General features: G+C 40.4%; 1 protein-coding gene across 4 annotated transcripts in view; it reads right to left on the bottom strand.

Moving 5' to 3' along the window:
- mon2 (MON2 homolog, regulator of endosome-to-Golgi trafficking) overlaps positions 1 to 19,296 on the bottom strand; it is a 41,953-nt gene that overhangs the window by 1,042 nt on the left and 21,615 nt on the right. The window contains exons 13-34 of one of the 4 annotated variants that reach the window (XM_023349457.1): positions 18,457 to 18,538; positions 17,301 to 17,482; positions 16,950 to 17,062; positions 15,561 to 15,665; positions 15,290 to 15,370; positions 14,899 to 14,972; positions 14,120 to 14,210; positions 13,892 to 13,993; positions 12,797 to 12,799; positions 12,096 to 12,206; positions 10,670 to 10,845; positions 10,426 to 10,588; positions 10,018 to 10,311; positions 9,022 to 9,220; positions 8,039 to 8,682; positions 6,613 to 6,756; positions 3,798 to 3,815; positions 3,123 to 3,251; positions 1,639 to 1,829; positions 1,489 to 1,549; positions 1,258 to 1,381; positions 433 to 640 (exon numbers count right to left, since the gene is read on the bottom strand). In XM_023349457.1, coding sequence (XP_023205225.1) covers positions 433 to 640; positions 1,258 to 1,381; positions 1,489 to 1,549; positions 1,639 to 1,829; positions 3,123 to 3,251; positions 3,798 to 3,815; positions 6,613 to 6,756; positions 8,039 to 8,682; positions 9,022 to 9,220; positions 10,018 to 10,311; positions 10,426 to 10,588; positions 10,670 to 10,845; positions 12,096 to 12,206; positions 12,797 to 12,799; positions 13,892 to 13,993; positions 14,120 to 14,210; positions 14,899 to 14,972; positions 15,290 to 15,370; positions 15,561 to 15,665; positions 16,950 to 17,062; positions 17,301 to 17,482; positions 18,457 to 18,538 — 3,295 coding nt within the window. The remainder of the gene's footprint in view (positions 1 to 432; positions 641 to 1,257; positions 1,382 to 1,488; positions 1,550 to 1,638; positions 1,830 to 3,122; positions 3,252 to 3,797; positions 3,816 to 6,612; positions 6,757 to 8,038; positions 8,683 to 9,021; positions 9,221 to 10,017; positions 10,312 to 10,425; positions 10,589 to 10,669; positions 10,846 to 12,095; positions 12,207 to 12,796; positions 12,800 to 13,891; positions 13,994 to 14,119; positions 14,211 to 14,898; positions 14,973 to 15,289; positions 15,371 to 15,560; positions 15,666 to 16,949; positions 17,063 to 17,300; positions 17,483 to 18,456; positions 18,539 to 19,296) is intronic. The other 3 variants (XM_023349461.1, XM_023349467.1, XM_023349475.1) reach the window with 3 other exon arrangements.

Below are 19,296 nucleotides of genomic sequence, written 5' to 3'. Positions count from 1 at the left end.
AGTGTGGAAAAAGTTACAGTTGGTCTAGTTGATAAATCCAAATAAAATACCCCGAGTTTGTGATTGGCTGTATTTCCACTACAAATGTTGCAAAACTTTGTCGACATTCCAACAATTTCGCAATTGCAGTGAGTATTAAATGAGAAACAGAATTTTTCCAATTCTCCAATCGTTAAGTCATTAAAAACATGCTGCACTAACATCCTTTACCACTTCCTGGCATCTTTGTCTTTTCCACGAGTTGTAATTGCAGTTTTGCCAAATTTCAACACATCCAAAAAACCATCTCATTCTAGCGGGAAATGTTTAACAAAAAACGTTTTCTTTAAAATGGGCGCGTCTCCATTAAGCACATTTATTTTTGTACCTCTGATTTGCGCAATTTTATGGTCGATGGAAATGTGGCGGCTTTGACAAAGCGTACGGACATACCTCGGTAACGGACAGCGTCCGCTCAGCCGCTCGTCCTCCACGTAGCGTCGGAGGACGTCCTGGGCCCTCTTGAGGAGCACGGAGAGCGCCATGCGAGAGATGTAGCCCTCCTGAGGGGTGGACACCTTGTTGCTGAAGGAAAACTGGAGCAGCGTCTCGAAGCACACCTTCGAAAACTCTTCCCGCATCCGCACGTCTATCTCAGCCTCTGCGGAAAGAAAAACCACATTAGTATCTACAGAGTTAAGCCGACCGCTATCCTTTTGCGACACTTCAGCCACTTTCACTCAACTCTAGTTCGTTTGTCTAGAAAGTCCGGTTTGTTTGGGGAGGTGTGAACGCGCGATCAAACTCTGATGCAGGCTAAAACAGCAAACGCTAGTCCACATAAAAAGCTAGGTCTTGGTTTGATTCCAGGAACTCTGGTGTGGTTCGATTGCATATCTGAACACCTAGCAGACCGGAAACCAAAAGCAGAAAGTGGACTATAGTGCAGGGCATTCTGGGTAAATACAACCAATCCAATACGTAAGGTTAGCGCTAGTGGGAGAAATGCCTCGTGGTCTTTTAAAAAAAACAAAAGAGAGATGCTACACCAGCTAAAATTCGACACCACTCCATTGTTGTTTACATAGTTTAGGTTTTTGTGTCGTTTCCTTCAGTACCTCTTGATGCCCCAGGTTTTTGAAAGTGCTTGGTTCATTTTACACAGTGCAGCGTGAAAGCGAATCACACCAGCTCAAAATGTAATAAATGTTGCAATTTTGGTCCCCAAACGAACCGAGTCTACCAGACAACCAGGTGTGAAAACAGCCTTCATTTTACCTGTGAACGAGGGAGCTTGGGAGTGAATGGAACCCTTATTGAGCATAGTCATGATCTGACCAACAAAGTCTTTGGGGATGAAATTGGCAAATGGTAAAATCTCTGTGCTGATCAACTGGACCACCTGAAAGGAAGGAGACCATCATAATATAAGGGGATGGGGGCAAAAAAAAAAGAAGAAACGAAAACGTTTCTGAGACACGTCACTGAACACTCGAACGGACAAAATACCTCAACATCGATCGACTCGTTCTGCTGAAACTCCTGAATGGACAGATTATCAGGGGGGGAGCTGAAGAAAAAAACCAGAAACAGTTAGCGCCCCACGAGAGCGTTCTGAAACCGGCCGCACGTGTCGACGAGGTTTGGGGGAAAACGTACCTTTTGGTGAAAAGAAAGTCTTCAAAGGCGTTGGCCAACTCCGGCCACATGGTGTCGAACTTCCCAGACGAGGCTTGCTGGCGCGCAACAGGCAACCCGATGGACAGCACCTTGAGCAGAGACGACACGGCGAGCTTCCAGGTGCTCTCCGAAGGACAGGCGTACTTCAAACCCAGCGGCATTCTTAAAGTCTTCAAAATGAGAAAAGAAAAAAAGAGGCAATTTTAATAGAATAGAATTCAACTTTATTGTCATCTGATGAACATTATCTGAAGAACGATTATAAGGAAATGTATAAAACTTCCTTATCCGTGGAAATTTTAGTGTAGATCTGCTGAGTTTGTTTTGATGTTTGTCTGTTTTTTTGTTGCTTTTATGGATGCTGGTTTCTCTGGGTTTTGGATGCTGTGCAACTGGCAGGATTTTTGCTCTTACGTTTTTAATTGCAGATAGTTGATTATGATGCACAGCCGTGGCAACAAGGTATTTTTATCTGTTTTTTACAACTGGGAGCAGCCGATTAGCCTCTCAAAAGCATGTAGGATGTGAAAACAAGGACCATTTATCTATTTATTTACTCATCCATGTTTAGTTTTGCATGCAACATATTTCTGCAAAATCAACAAAGAGGACGAGAAAAAAAAACAGACTTAGTGACTTCATTAAACCACCATACTCTAAGAAAATGACAGACAAAATGGCAATGGATGAAACTGCCTGTGGAAAAATAAGTTATGCACAAATGACTTTTAGGGTTCTTACAAGACATTACTGATTTTATTTTTGAGTAAGCAAAGGACAATGGAGCTACCAACTTTTCATTGTCTTAGCAAAGTGTATCTGGACTGTTTCCTTATTTTGATTTACAAACAAAAAACATGTTGAAAATAATTTTAAAACGTGTCATTTTGTTTTTCTTTCCTTTTTTCACCCCCTTTCATTAAAATTAGCTTCAGTTAAGGAAGAAAAATGTTCTTCAGATAGTGTTACTCTGAAACATTGGAGAACTAGTTTAAACTTTAATTTATTTCTTTGGTTTGCAGCAGAACAACAGCGAGTTCTGAAGAGAAAAATGTATCTTTATCTTTGCAAAACAGAACAGAGAAAACAACTAGCCACTTTTCAAAGGTTGGATACTTCAACATTAAAGTCCCGATTCTGCTTGCAGACTTTGTGTGGAATGTGTGTCTTGATAACAAATCAGTTCTTTTTGAAACTTTATGTCTGTACAAACTGGCAAGTTACTGTAATCCCACAAAAATGACAAACGTAAAACTAGAAAGAATCACGAGCAAAGACGACTTAACAGCATCAGATCTGGTACAAAACTAAATGTCCTCCTTATTGACAATATTCTGCATAATAATCTTAAAAGAAAGGTACACTACAAAGCTAAATAGCATAGGCAAACATGATGAAAACGGCTCTGCTATCGTTCCCGTGAGAAATCAGAACTTGTAAAACTCTCTATGGATTTTAAATACCTTGATGATATTCTGCTGAACCTTCTCGTTGATGACAGCTTTGTGGCACGCCGTTTTATGGTAAAGGTCCACCACCACCTCCAAGGAGCGCTCAGCAAAGGGCACGTAGTTTAAGGCAACCCACTCTGCCTGTGGAGGCAAAAAAACAAAAAAAAAAACCCATTTTACATTAACCTGAAAATCTAAAATCAGAAAGAGAACATTCCCTCTTCAAAATCTGGCAACACTGAAAGCGTGATTTAAAGGCACACTTTAAGCAGGAAGGAGGAAACTTTACCGCTGCTATTAGTTTTGCCCCACGATGTTAGAGTCAAATCATCAAAGTGTGCCTTTAAGAAACAAAGAGAGCCACACTTGTGTAAAAAAAAAAAAAAAAAAAGGATCACCAAAAATCACAAAGTCAACTGAAAAATGAACTCCACACGTATGGTGCACACAGAGGTGCAACCACCAGTTAGTGACAGGCAGAGAGGGGTGGAGGAGGTGGAGGGGGAGGGCAGCATGGAGTGTGTGTGAGACGCAGATGAGACACGAGAGAAAACACCGTGCGGCCCGATTCCTCGTCTGCCGCAGAGGGGAGTTCATCACCGATCAGCTTAGTGCCACTATAGATGAGGGAGGGGCGGGGTGAAGGAGGGTGGGGGGGCGGGGCTAGAGGCAGATAAAGAAACTCACCGGTGCAAACAGCTGGATCTAAAATTGGTTATCCGCGGTGAGCGGGTCCAAGAAACATAATGAGAAAAAGACTGAAATTAACCGGCTGCTTTGAAGCAGAGGAGTTGACTTTAAAAATAATTAACTGTAATGATTTTGTTCTGTTTGTTTTTCCGGTGGGGGCAGAATAAGTCAGGGATATTGGAGCCAATCAGATAAAAGTGTGAGGAATCACAAATAACGCCCAACGTCTTTTCAAAACTTTGGTGCTTTACAACCAAAACCATCAAAGTTATTTAGTTGGAATTTTATGTGAGAGACCAAAATATTTCAGTATAGACTTTGTGTATTTTTGTTTGAAACCCTTAATTTATATCTAAGGGTCAAAATAAATAACATTAAGCACCAGGCATCACACAACCCTGTGCTGTGCGGACTTGTTTCAACAGTTTTACAATACAAACTGGATTCATTGGCATTACCTTTCACAGGTAAGGATGAAAAAAGCAGAATTACTTGACTTTGCAGCCAGAAAGTAGCTTCTAAACAATCAAGAAATATTTCCTATGAAGCTAAAATGGCCCAAAGTAACCACTGATTGTTAGCGTAGCTAACGTTTTCATACTGTTTTCTAATGAGAGAGCTGATGAGAAACCGCCGTTAGAGGGGAGGTGCATTAAAGACCAGAGGATTTTGTGAGGAAAGGTCAGTCAGGACCAGAGCTGGAGCTGCTGTTCTTCAGTCTCTGTTTCACAGCTCAGCTTCACAATGCCAGTATTGAGCTATGCTATAAAGATGCTACGAGTCAGAGCCCCAACATGCTGAAAATGTCTTGTTTCTGAATGTGAAGGGAAAACATGTCTATTTTCTATTACACTTTTGGTTAATTTCTTTTATCCTTGGCTTTAGCCTGTGTAGCAGGACGTCTCAGAACTCATTGGGGCTCTCCCAGTGTGACCAGCAGACTGAGGCCCTGCCTGTGGCCAGTGTTCCCAGTATAATAAATAAATGTGTTTTATTCTTTCACTTTTTGTGTATTTTTAAATATCTCAATCTGAAATATTAGTGTATTAATACAGCGTATGTAATGAAATAAAAATAATTTACTCTGTTGGAATTATTTTCACTCTTTCCTGTCAATAACAGAGTTGACATAATATTGTAATAAGTAATTTCTTTTCTGGAAAAAAGTAAGAAAAATATGTAGTTTAATGTTTGACAATGACTTTAATAAATCAGTCATTTATAAATAATATATAAAAAATAAATACAAGAAAATTAAATTTTTTTCTCGTCTTGAAATGTTAAATGTACATTAAATTATGGAATCATGTAAATGTTCTTTAATAAAACACTGTAAAAGTGTGTGTCTGTTCATTAGTGTCAATATAAAAATGATCAGGATCATTTCTATCAAATAAAAACATTGTGCTCTTTATTCAGAAATCCCCCAAAACAATTAAATAATCACATCAAAAGTTAGAAACTCTGTCTTTAGTCATTTATTTGATTACCAAATATATTGGTGTGTGTGAGAAAATGTGTCAATGACAGGTATTAACTTTAAATACTTTGTAGAACGGCACTTCCTGAAGTTCGGTCCATTTCCTTGTATTAGCTTACTGGAACAGAGGCCACATTCAATATGGCGGACGCTGTGCCGTATCACAGCAACGGGCCGACCCGCTCTATGAGGCGTCTACGTATTCATGTCTATGGGTACGGACGATCTCACTGTACATGTAGAAGTTTACCCTTCTATTCAGATATAACCATAACTGTCAAAAGTGTAAACATAAAAAAAAAACCCAAAAAAAGTCCTTGAGTTTGCTGGAGCAAACAAAGTTTGATACTTTACACACAAATGGAATCAAAAGTCAAATCTGTGGCACCAGCAGAGCATTCTGGGATTTGTAGTATTAGCAGCGCTTCTGCCGTCTGCTGGCTGGCTGGTAGAACTTCTTATTAAACCAGTGGGCCAAATATATTTAAATAACAGGCCAGATTTAGCCTCAGTTTGACAACTAGAATCTAAACCATTCATTGCAGCTCTGCCTGCTTGCTTGTCTGTGTGTGTGTGTGTGTGTGTGTGTGTGTGTGTGTGTGTGTGTGTGTGTGTGTGTAAATGTGAAAACCACTTTATGCACTGCTTTGTGTTACTTAATCACATAGAATCCATGCAGGATTTGATCTTAGTAGGACAAAATGTCGAAAAGATAATGGTGACGTGAATACTTTTGCAGAACATAAGGTTGACTGTAGAGTTAGAGTTGATGAACATCTTTCATCAACATCCGAATTAAATCCAATCTGGATTAGAATTTAGAAACTGGCAGTAGCCCAGAGCCCCACGTTTTGGGGAGGCACAAAAAAATAGAAGCTTTTTTATGGTTTTCTGCATGTAATTAAACTCTCTGGTTCCATTCACATGTGGTGTGAATGGAGTATTTGTGCATTGTTGGATTTAAAAAAAATGTAACACTCACATATATGAAAAATGATGACGTCATAGCATATCTTTCTGGGGCCAACGTGAAGCCATCTGCTAAATGTTTCCAATCAGCCATCCATCAATTAAACATCCCAAGGTGTAGACCTAGCTTTTAAACTTCTCTTATTTGCGCGAGCAAAAGATTTTATTTATTTTTTGGGGGGATTGGGAACCTAAATTTTCCAGAAAGAAATAGCTTACAGCTTCTAAAAAATACTCCATAAGCATGTGAGGAATAGTTTGATTGTATAGGAGGTTGGATTATAGTCAGCCTCCTTTGATGTAACAAAAACAAAAAATCCAGAACAACTGTGTGGAGGTGGCATGGTGAGTCGGAGGTCGTACCTGGTTGTATTTAGCGTTGGCCACGTGTTTGGTTTCCACCCGGCCGTACTGAGGAGGCTTGCAGGAAAACTCCACGAAAAGTAGCAGCTGCTCAAAGATGGCCGGGTACATGACCTGCAGGTTCTCAGGGCCCACACAGATGGCCTGCAGCAGGGAGGGAAGAGAGGAACAAACACCGCTGACATTCACCGCAGGACTGCATATTAGATGATGCAAACAAACAATCTTCCCCCGAAGCGGCTCTGAAAACCTGTCCTGCTGAAACCATTTCTAGCATTACTTTGTTGACTCCGAGACCTTTTAACAGTTTATTTTTTTATCCTTGATATGTGAGGCAAAACATAATAATAATCATATAATAATCCATAATTAGGGTTGCACAATTTACAATATTGCCGTAACAAAGGCCTGCTTGGATTCATCTAGGGATGTACTGATGGGAACATTTTCAGCCAATATCACTATCCAATTGCTGTTATAGTTGATAACTGATATTTACTGATATGATCAATAATTGTATAGCCAATTTGAAACACTCCCCCCCCCCCAAAAAAAACACAACTACACAGCTTATATTGCCCCTCTAATTCAATTAAACACCCCCAAAATCATTGAAACGTTGATTGGATGTCCAAACAAAAACAACATGGTTGACCCCAGTGGCGACCACAATTGGGGGTACAGGGGGGGCCATGGCTCCCAATTGAGTTATCTTTTTCCATGTAGACATAAATGTACAACATAAATAAGCAAAATTATACATTTTATTTACAAATTCCGCATGCTCCGAGTATTTTTAGTGTTTTTGATACACGTTGAATTCCCTACATGTCCAAACCAGATGTACATGTTTAGTATGGGGTGGGCATTTATCTTATCATTTATCGTGAAACATTTCTTATAAGAATTTTGATTTATCATTATAAATTTCAGTTCTTGATGGTAGGTAAAAAAAAAAAAAAAAATGACAGTAAAATTGGAAATGTTATTTTTACTATTTTCTCCACCGTTTGTTCCACAAAAGCATTAATGTTATGATTTAATGCACTTATTGAGTGCAGTATTTATAAATCAGACATTTTAAAGTAAGTGCCTCTGTAAATCGGAATAATTTTCAAGAATTATACTTGTGTTTGTAGCACTATGAATGCTATGCCTGCGGTCACAACCATAATTATCTACAAAATATGTAATAAGTAGTTTTTTTTAAAATCACAATCTCTAGTGTTTTCATAATAGCACCACAAAATATCGTGATAAAATTAGAAATCCATATTCTCCACCACTGAGGTTTAGCAGCAGAGATGCAAAGTGTGGCAGGGACTTTTTCATGAATGAACAGAAAAAATTCAAGAAAATTCAGATTTCACACAATTATCCCCTTCATCATGATATTCCGCAGCGTCCCAGCTGCGTGCCGCCCTACCTTCTGCAGGACATCCAGAGCGGTAAGCACGGCTTCCTGCAGGCTAGTGAGCGTGGCCTCAGTGTAGGAAGGCAGGATAAAGGGTGAGGCGTCGCTGCTTATAGGCACAGATACGGCGCCGTGGAGGATTACTCCCAGCTTCTTCAGATCGTCCATGCTGAAGTTAGCTTTGATGTGCTGGTAGAGCGCCGGGAAAATCTGGATCAGTGCCGTGAGGAAGGGCTGGCTCGGGATGAAGGCCAGCTTCTCGGCCGGGCCGCTGGGGGGCCTCGTGCTCTCCGTTCCCGCTCGGTACCATGTGTTCCACGCGGACCACCACAGCGTCGAGTCCTCCAGCGCGGACTCCTCCCCTGGCGGCGGCGCCTGCAGCTCAGCGCCGTTGTACCTCGTCAGCCGCTCGACCAGCGAGTCTGAGCGCACCAGGGGTCTGCCGGGGCCGGAGGCGGAGAGCGGGTCGATCAGGACCGGGGGCACGCCCATGGCGGCGAGCGCGTCCCCTGCTTTGTCCGAGTCTTTGACCGGCGTGACGATCTGCAGGATTTCTTGGAAGCTCTTGAGAGCTGCTAGCGAGACCTCGTTGTTTTTACTAAGGGCGGCCGACTGGATGTGGTTCAACAGAACCTCCCAGGCCTCAAAGAAATCCCCTGCAGAAACACGACGAGACGATCAGAACCAACAGGAAATGGCTGTAATTACTAGGGGTGTCCCGATCTGATATCAGCTATAAAAAAAGTGTATCGGATTATATCGGCCTGCATCTCAAATCTCTGATAGAAGCATGTTCCACACTACAAGATAAGTAATATAAAATGTCTGATCTGTGTTCATATCGTATCGGGTCAATATTGGTATCGGTCGACAAGCAAAGCTTCAATATCGGTATCGTATCAGAAGTGAAAAAGTTGTATCAAGACACTTCTGAAGATCACCAATACTTTCATATGAGGCTTTTGCGAAACGCATAGCATCTGTTGCAGGCTCACCTAGTTGCTGGAGGAGATACCGCCTCGTGTTGAAAATGCGAGCCACCCCGGCTAGCGTCAGCACCCACGTCTCTGCCCACTGCTTTTCGGCAGTGTCACGAGAGTGGTGGATGAGGATGTTCCCGCCCCCAGACTCGATCTTCTCCTTGTCCGCTGTGGTGGATGACGTCCTCACACAGTCCAGTAGCTGGAACAAAACCTAAAATACCAAAGAAAGATGCTAAAGAAGAGGCAATCAAAGGAAAAAAAATGCATCTGTTTGCTTCAAATTTAAGATCAGATACTTCGTCAAGGTATAAATGAACTAAGAGAATGTCAATGCTGCTAAATTTGATTTAATGGTTTCAGCATCAATAACTTAAACGATTTTAAATTGCTTAACATTTAAATTTAAGATTTTAATGAGCTGGCAAGTCTATCCGTAAAAGTTCAAAGAACAATCTTCATAAGTTAGATTGTTTTGTTACAGTAGCAACAATCTGATGGTTTCAGTTTAATCTTTGGGTTTTAGCTGTTCATTAATGCATCTTAGTAAACTACAATTACATTTGACTGCTCGGTCAATTAAACTAGGGCCCCTCTCCCAGATTTTACTAAATCCATGGTGAAATGCTGTTAGTGGTGCTGATGTTTGCAGCAAGAGGGATCAAATTCTGATCAAGGCCTCATTCAACATTGGACCGGCTCTGCATGATGAGCTAGACCCGCTGCACAGTGCATCTCGGCAGCTGGATGTAGAGGGACAAACGGGAGATTTAATTTATGAGGCGTTGGTAGTTCTTTCATTTCGTGTCTATTGAGTTTTTAATAAGCGCCACAAAGACTGCTTTGGTTGCCCGAGCTTCAGGGGACGAGTTGCTCTGATCTCTGTGCAGAGCTTTTTTTTTTGTTGTTGATAAAAACAAAAACACACACCGCTTAGCCTGGCGGGGGATACATAAAGCCTGGTGGCCCGCCAGGCTTATAATACACGGGGGGAACCTTGCTGCATGTTACCTTCCAGACCACGATGTGCCACGTCGGCTGCTGCAGCAGGGTCCCGTGGGCGGCGATGGTGGAGAACAACGTCTGGCCTGCGCTTTTGCGTACAGCGGGCCGCGGGTCGACGCACAGCTCGCCCAGTTTGGCGTACAAACACAACCACAGGCAGTCGAAGGGAGGAGCGGGGTGGAACGGCCTGTTCAGGGTCTCGCCCATCTCCAGCGCCTGCTTCTGCAGTGCCTCCTCCTCTCTCTCCAGCTCCTGGGTGATGGCCTCCCCTCTTTGGAAGAAGTAGTCGGAAATGTTCCACTGTGGATGAAAATGGAATGGAGGACAAAAAGGGGGATTTATCTCCTCGTCATGACGCGAGGAAGTGCATCGTTCACTGAACGTGGCTGTGGGAAATGATGAGTGAAAGTTCACCAGCAGGCCGATGGAAGTAAGGCTGATGTTGAGCTCCTGGTTCTGAAGGCCGAAGCTGCCGGCCACATCCACCACAATCTGGAGGCACGTGCAAGGCATCGTGGGGAGGAAGTCGGTCACCACCAACTGCAGGCACTGGAAGGCTGTTCGAATCAACGATTCGCTGAAAAAAAAACAGGAATCAAAGGTTCGTCTCAGTAAAACACCAGCAGCCGACCGCCACCGCCGTGTCTGTTGCTCTTACCCTTGATCGTTGCGGATAGCTCCGATGACGCCCAACACGAGGGGCCAGCCGGGGCCCAGGCTGTCGCCCTGACTCTGCAATATCTGAAGGACGCACTCCAGCTGTTTCTGCCGAATGTCGGCGTGTAACACGTTGGACAGCTCCTTCAGGGGGTTCAGCAGCAACAGCTGCAGCCGCTTTGGGAAGAGGAAGAACACGACTAGGGCTGAAACGATTAACTCATTTATTAATCGATTAATCTATAAATTGGACATAAAGACTCAAAAAAGCCATTTACTGGCAAAAACAACATATTAAGGGGAATACTTTATAGGTTATACAGGAGATCTGCAGAATGTGCAAATTTTTCTTATTCGATTAATCGTCAAAACAATCTGTAGAATAATCAATTACTATGATAATTGTTAGTTGCAGCCTTGCACATAAAAAAATGGTATTTGATTTGCAAATCTGCAATTTAAAAGCCAACAGGTGCGGTCATAGAAATGCCACAAAATGATTTTCCCATGTCCCCTTGAAATAAAATATACAAGTATTAGAAGATTATGAAGCAAATAATAATGTTGAGGATCGGGTACTTGTATTCAAAGTAATGAATACATTTGAAGGGCCTGCCTGAGGAATGTGACAGAGGTCTGCCAGAAGTTACATGAATGAGCAGAGGTTCCTGAACACTGGAAAGCTACATAGCTACACAGCTCTTTGCACCAAACTAATGAAAATAATAGATTAAAAAAATAAAAATCTTTGTTGTTCAGTTCATATGTTTTTTCAATAACTTTGCAGCAAGAAAAGTTTTTCGATTGAAAATCTTGCTCATTTTTTGTCAAAATATCATTAATTACAGACACTAAGGAGTTTTGACATATTAAGTTTGCAGAATAAATGTACAAAACCCCCACAAATTATGAAAAATCCACAAAAATGGGCAGATATGTCTTACAGAATCAGCCTAAAATATAACTACAATATATAGCTATGATGGCGAAATGCACCCACGCACATCGACTATTAATATTAATATGTTTCTCTATGTGTTTTACAGCTCTATTCTTTTGCACAGTTGTTCTGTCCTGCTTTAATAGTACCGCCTGTATCTGCTTCAGCGAGGTAAAGGTCACCAAGTCTCACAGCACAAGATGAGGGTGACATTTCTTATCTCGTTCACTCGCAATTGGCAGACACGGCGTGCTCGTCATGGTTACTATGTGACAGCGGAGACTTTCTAAATGTCAGCATCACAAACAGCCAATTTGAAGGACAGAAGCAGAAAAAAGTGCATTAGTACAGTCTAGGAAAATTGTGTTGTTGGGTTTTTTTTATTTTTATTTGTTTCTCCACAAAGTTTGACATTATTTAGTATAAAAACTTAAAAAGAAGGGGGAAAAAAAAAGAGCGTTTTTTTTGAGTGTGTGATCAACCCTACCTGATTTTGGGCTAGCGGAGGGTCGTGTTTATAGGAGAGCCCGGCTTTAATTAGCGCCGTCAGGGCCTCAGCCCCCCACTCTCTCATTCTGGAGTTTGGGTGCTGGCAGACCTACAAGAGACACGAACACACCATTCGCATAAAATATCAACCTGCGGCTGCAAACTAGGTTGTTACAGACGAGGCAACGTTGGGAGTGTGGATACACATGGAGAGGCCTGGATGAGTAGCAGAACAAACACACTGCTGGATCTACCTTTGTAATTGTAAACAGGCAGACATTTTTGTTTTAAAAATGAAATGACAAATTTAGAATCCAGATGATCCATGTGTATCATTTTGTGTCCACATAAAAGCTCAACATTTTAATCACATTCTGCATTTGGAAAATAAAAAAAAAAAACATGGTAAATGTATGAATCTTAACATAGTTTCTTCAAACTATGAAGGAATTTGAATAAGCGCACAGGGAAAGATTTAAGGGAGGCAGACTTTGAAGGTGCAGATGTAGATTCGTGCTGTGTGATGAATCAGATCAACACTGCAAACAAACTGCGGACACATTCTGACATTCAGCGCCGTCTCGGATCCAACATGTTTATGTTGGACAGCGAGAGAGAGAGAGAAGTAGAGGAAGAGAGAGACATGAGGGGAGAAAAATAAACGAGAAAAAGAAGTGTTTCAAAAAAATCTGAGCTTACCTTCTGCAAAACAAACGTGTGCAAAAGAGAGGGGGAGATAAGGAAGATGTAAAGAAACCTTTCAAAACTCTGAGACAGATGTCCAAATGTAGAAATGTTACTCAACACCTCTGAGCCATTGCATATTTTGTCACGGTACAACTATAAACTTTAATGTAGTTTATTGGAACTTGATGTTTATGTTAACTGTGTTTTCTCCACAAAATTCACAAAAAGGTTGCTTCAAAATAAAAACAAAAAACTATTTTAAAACCACATGTCACCTTTGTTCCACTTCACAGGAACTTTGTGCTGGTCTTTAACATAAAATCTCAACAGAGGTCATTAAAGGTCGTGGTTTTACCGTGACATAGTGTGGAAAAAAATCAATGAGTACATCCTGCATTGCTTCGCAGAGCAAAACATAAACGGTATTATGGGTTTACATTTGTTTGAAAATATTTGACAAAATGTACAATTTATTGATATACAAGTAGGGATCTGAAAATTTGGGCCAATACCAATATCCGATATTTATGTAGCAGTTATTTTATGCCTCATGTATATTAAAGGTACATTTCTATAAATAAAAAATAGAAGAAAAAAATAAAAACCCACCATACTGCTGACGTTGCTAAAAAGTCAACAATTCTGCACTGACTCATTATCACACAGCCACACAAAAACAACCTCTAAATTACCTCAAACACGTACACTGATGTCAACAAGAAGGCAGAAACATTGGTTATTAATATCTGCCCAGGTACAAAAAAATGACTAAAATCGACCGATATCCATGTTGGTACTGATATATATCACAAACTCCTGCATACAAGTTCTAGCAGCCTTCCAGTCTGTCAACGTGAACATAGGGCATTTAAAGTAAAAATTAATAGAGCTTTTAGATTTTGTTGTTGCAGAATCACTTTTTGTGCAAACGTACCATAAGATAATTTTGTTTCAGCTGGTATATTTGTAGGGGGAAATACATTCCTGCTGTACTACATCTATTGCACAGGTTTATAATGAAATGTTTCCAACAACTGTTTCCCACTAAGCGTCTTGACCTATTTTTAACAGTCATTAGCGAGCGGGTTTAACGCGGGTAAAGGTTACCTCTAACAGGTGTCCTGTCAGGGGTCTCCACAGGATCTCAATGCGGTCCATGTTGACGAGGCCCGTCTCCAGCAGCTTAGCGACGGCGAACAGAGACGGCTCCTGAACAACGGAGAGAACAAGACGTGTGACAATATCAGACGTGAGGCAATGCAGATGTGAGTTTGTATTTTAACCAGTGCAAACTCAAAAACAGAAAATATTGGCGAGTTGGAAAACTTTTCTTGCCTTATTATTTCCATAAGCCATTTCCATGGCCTCCAGAGAGAGGGAACAGAGTGCGTTGATTAAATGATGCAAAGACACGTCATCGAGGTACCTAATAAAAAAAAAATATATACATATATTTTAAAATTGTTTTACTTTACTAGTAAAAGGTAAACTGTAACTATAAATGTGAGCAGAGGTGAGCATTTATTGTATAGTTTATCATTTATTGTGATAAATGAATTATGATAAGAATTTTGATTTATAGTTGTCACAATAAATTCCAATTAATTGTTTAAAATCCCCCAAAACTGTCCAAATTGTTCATTTTACTATTTTTTTCACACTGTTTGTGTGAAAAAAATACACAGTGTATTTTTTGTGTATTTTTGTGCATTGTGTAAAAAAATGTGTGTATTGGCATTTTTTTAAAATGCCAATAAATTTTAAAATCTGACTAAAAGCAGTTACGAAATTCATCTAGTTGATATAAATCACATTTCTTTGTGTTACTGGTGTCCTAAGAAGCAAGTGGGAATGTTTTTCAAGAGCAGTATTTGTGTTTGTGGGGCTAGAATTGCTGTGACGCGCAGTCAAAATCACACAGTTACCTAAAAATAAATAGTTCTTATCATCACTTTTATTGCTATCACAATAGTACCACTAAATATTGTGCAAAAACTTTAAGTTCATATCGCCCACCTCTAAATGTGATGCTGATTAGCTGACAAACATTAAAATTATACTAAAATCAATACTAAATTTGATTGAGACAGCTTTGAAGATTGAAAAATTCTTACTGTGAGCTTTCAAATAGTCGGGACAGGATGTTGGAGATGACGGGCAGATCTGTCATGACTGCTGTGGTCAGCACCTGTTTAGATTCACTGTCAGTTAGCTCACCATAAAAGGTCGAAGCAAAGATTACGACACCTGCAAACAAAACCTCCGGGGCCAGAACTTTATCCAGGAGCAAGAATAGTTTTCTGGGATCAACAGAGATTCATTTTGCCAGATATGAATTTCCTCAGGATCTTTTTATCTTCTAGGCCGCATTTCCCATTTTTCGGTCATTTATGTTGACTGCTCCTGATGTTAGCATCTACCCCACACACAGCTGTCGCCCCAGATAAAGTAGTAGAAGTGGAGAAAGTTATTTCTCTATGTGAAAAAGAAACAAGCAGAACTCACCGTACTCGGTCCCTCCACGGCTCGCCCCGGTTTCAAGGCTCCACCCACTGCTGGTTTTAGCCCCAGGATCCAAACTAGATGCTGCGAGAGAAAAAAAAAAAAAAAAAGCTGTCAAAGTTGATCCGACACCATCCATCACAAAACGGGTTCACAAAATAAAACAATGGAGATGTATGTCTCCATTGTTTTGTTTGTACAAATATAAAAGGTATGTAAAGCGCTCAACTCCCTAGTCAAATTACACAAGTCTGAGTGACGAGGCGCGTCGTACCTGGAGGGTAGCCAGCACCAGCTGCCACGATGTCCCCAGCACGGCTCCGTGGCAGTGAGCCAGGTTCAGCAGCGTCCTCATGCACTGGATGTTTTTGGCAGTCAGCTGAAATAAAAGTGAGATATTTACATGATTATTTACATCGTGACACGTTTAGCAGACACCTAAAACTAGCTAGAAACAATCTGAAAGAATGGCACGTTGGAAAGACGACACGTGATCCGTTTTCACTGCTGTAGTTAGACTCGATAAAACATTTTGCTGGATGATAAATTGCAATAAACGATAATACTGTTGTTTTGAGAACTTTTTCGAGTAATATACTGATAAATGGGAAAAATAATGCAAGTTCGCCCTCTCAAAGACGAATAAACTTTAATTTAGTAAAGATCACTTGGCACTGGAACTGGAAGACGTTTTAAATACCCAAAATAAAAAACAACCAAGAACAATAAATACAATGGAAATTTAAAAAAATTAAAATCACACACATCTGAAACCATTAAAAGAAATTGATTATGATGTTTCTGTAAACAAAATTGCCCTTCAAATTGTTAATCATGAAAAAGAAAATTATTGAGCAATTGCCTTCCTGCTGTTAATGGTAAATAATTATTTAAATTTTGAAACATTAGGAGTCATAAACAAGCCTTTAATATTAAACAAAATGATTATTAGTTGCCATTTTTACCATTTTATATTTCTTGTGTTACTGAAAAGAGCAGATTGCTTTTGTTAACTTAGATTTCCAAAAGGCTGTCAACATTTCTTTCTCCAGAACGTCCTGTAAGACGTTGAGACTGAAAACTTAAAAGAATAAAGTGGAGCAACTTTGCAGAACTATGTTGGTATTACGTTTTATTTTGTGGAATGGAAAAGGTAAAAACATTTTCTGTGTAAGATAAATAAATATATGAAATTGTTTGGTAAGAAAAAAAAAGGATAATTGTTCAATTGAAAAAACTTGATAATCGCTTAATTAAAAAGCAAAAAACTTATTAGTGGCAGCCATCAACAAATTCTAAGTGCTTTCATTTTCTTTTTAAAAAACATTTTGAGCTTGTAAACTTTTTGAGCTTGAAACCTAAACAAGTCAGTTTAGGTCCCCCCCCCCCCTTTTTTTTAAAAATCAGTTATGCAGATAAGCGATTCTATGTTTTTTGAACTTTTTAAAAATTAATTTAAGCTGCAGAGAACTGGACTCGACCAGTTTTGCTCATTAGTTTTGGAGAGAAGTGCTCCATTCTTAACAGCAACAGCTGAACTTTTGGGAAATTTTCTTAGAGCCCAAGTGGCAAAATTAGCTTTGATTCAAAATAATAATAATAATAAAAAAAACAACAACTTCTGCACAGATTTAAATTATCAAATGTGTAAGTGCGTCCTCACCACCACGGTGCCTTGCGGCTGAGCGGTGAGCGGCTGCCCGACGGCCACCACCTGCTGATGAGACTCACTGGAGGGGCTGATGATCTGCACGCTCTGGCCCTGGATGGAGTAAGCTGTGGAGAACACAAGCACACACGCAGCAGCTAAGACTTCAAGTGATGCTCTGCAAAACGCACAAACAGGCTTTGTAAGAAGCAAATAAAGAAAAACTTTCCAAAGCAAAACTCCAGTGTTTACTTGGAAAACTTGGATCCACTGAAAATCCAGACTTAATTCAGTGGATTTGTTGTAAACCAACAGTAGTTGGCTTGAGATCGTCTTTTTATGTGCGTGAAAAAGGTTTGTGGGAACCTTTGCTGGAGAGGTTGGAGGTGTTGCTGCTCAGGACGGTGAGAGCGTAGTGGGGCGGCAGAGAGGCCTTGCAGATGGCTGTGATGAAGGCGTCGCGAGGCGTGACCAGGCCCAGGCGACCGCACAGCGACGCCATGGTCATCTCTGCCTTCAGGATGTTCTCAGTCGCCGCTTCGTCGGTGCTGGAAATGTTGCGCGGGGAAAACAAGAGGGAAGCATAAACATTTACTGCACTTGATGTACGTGGTTATCATCATTTATAAAAACCAGACTACGTCTTACAAGTCCCAAAATAAAAACCAAAAAAAAAACGCATCCTGCAGAGGAAAAAGATATATATAAGTCGCTCTGGACTGCCAAACTATGACAAAACCCCACAAAAAATTGACTTATAGTCCAGAAAATACAGTAATTCCAAACTAATGCAAATTTTTCCACATTGTGTGTCACAGCCACTAACTTGAGGTCATTTTATTAAATTTTTTGGTGAAGGTCTGACATAATTATTTGATTTAACAGTGGATCAGACAGGAAAATAGGTAATCGATCATTGGGCCGGGACTCGAACCTGTGTCAAAGACTAACGCCTATGCATGAGTCACACGCTTTACCACTGCGCCACCCTAACTATGGCATAATTGTTAAAAGCAAAGTACATATGAATTTCCACATTTTCTACAAATAAAAATCTGTGTAGCATGTAATTCTATCAACCCCCACCGAGTGAAAACTTTGTACAACAATCTTTTGATGTAATTAAACCTGCAGGGAAAGGTTAAAGTGTTTTTGGGATGTCTTTGCACATATACAGACAATTACAGTATGATAATATATTTTGGTTGAAAATGTGATTGTGCAACAATGGGTGTACATTTCATTCCACCTTCATCCATCTTTCCCATCAACTGACTGGTTTCCCTGAACCCAAAAATAAAACAAACGCAAGCCATGCTTCTAGCAAACCCGCTTTTACAATTCTCTATAAAATGATGCGCTACGCTTTGTCTAGCAGATAAAATCCCTTGATGTGACACTTTTGATGTGTTGTCAGGAAGCGTTCTGCATCTTATTTATTATCAAGCTATACAAGCTCATCCTCAGAAAATCAAACAGAGGATTATTTTCTGTTTGAATAACTAATAATATTTTTTCTTACCTTGCATCTAGCAGCAAAGACAGGGCAGCCAGGAGACCACACCAGCTGGCGTTGACCATCTCCTCCCAAACCAAGTGGGCCCCTGAGCAGAAAAACGAGATGCTAACTGGATTTTTAATTGCTTTGGGAAATTAAGAGATGTCTGTATTTCTATTTCACATGTCACTCAAAGTCATACAAGCATATTACTGACAATATAAGGTTACAGAAACGTTTGTTGAAACCTTTTAGTCAAAACTCTACCTGTCCACCAGTGTTGTAGTCAAGACCACCTAACCCGAGACTAAGACAAGACCAGCATGTATCGAGACTGAGACCAGACCAAGACTGGCGCCCCCCGCTACATGACACAATAAAATGTGAAATAGGATCACAATTGCTAATCACATTGACCTGAAAGATTCACACTCTCATAAAAACACCTAGATATTAAATACTTAGAGCTTAAATAAATTTAACCAATATTAAAAGTAGAACAAACTCTTTGTTCTGCTTATCTAAAAAGATAACGCCCTGGGCATTTGCCCATATAATTCATGTCAGAAATCACCACTGTCTGCACCATTAAACATAGCAATTGAGCCAATGCCCTGAAACAACGCTCAACTATGAACACTGACCAAAGAGCAACAAGCAAGTAACCAACCACAAGGCGTTCACCATGACTGCTCTCACCCTCTCTCCCACTGCATGAAGCCAGGCAGCACAATGCTGTAATGTCTCCCATCATGGCAGACATTACAGCTGCCACTTTGAACAAAAACAATCAAAGAGCAATGCGCAGGTTCTGCGTGCTCTTTAGTTCTTGTGTTTTATTTATTTGCTTTCGTTCTTGTGTTT

Source organism: Xiphophorus maculatus, chromosome 2 (assembly GCF_002775205.1).
Source record: "Xiphophorus maculatus strain JP 163 A chromosome 2, X_maculatus-5.0-male, whole genome shotgun sequence".
Lineage (NCBI taxonomy): Eukaryota > Metazoa > Chordata > Actinopteri > Cyprinodontiformes > Poeciliidae > Xiphophorus > Xiphophorus maculatus.
The sequence above is the reverse complement of the archived record's forward strand: the minus strand, read 5'-3'. Positions and strand labels throughout refer to the sequence as shown.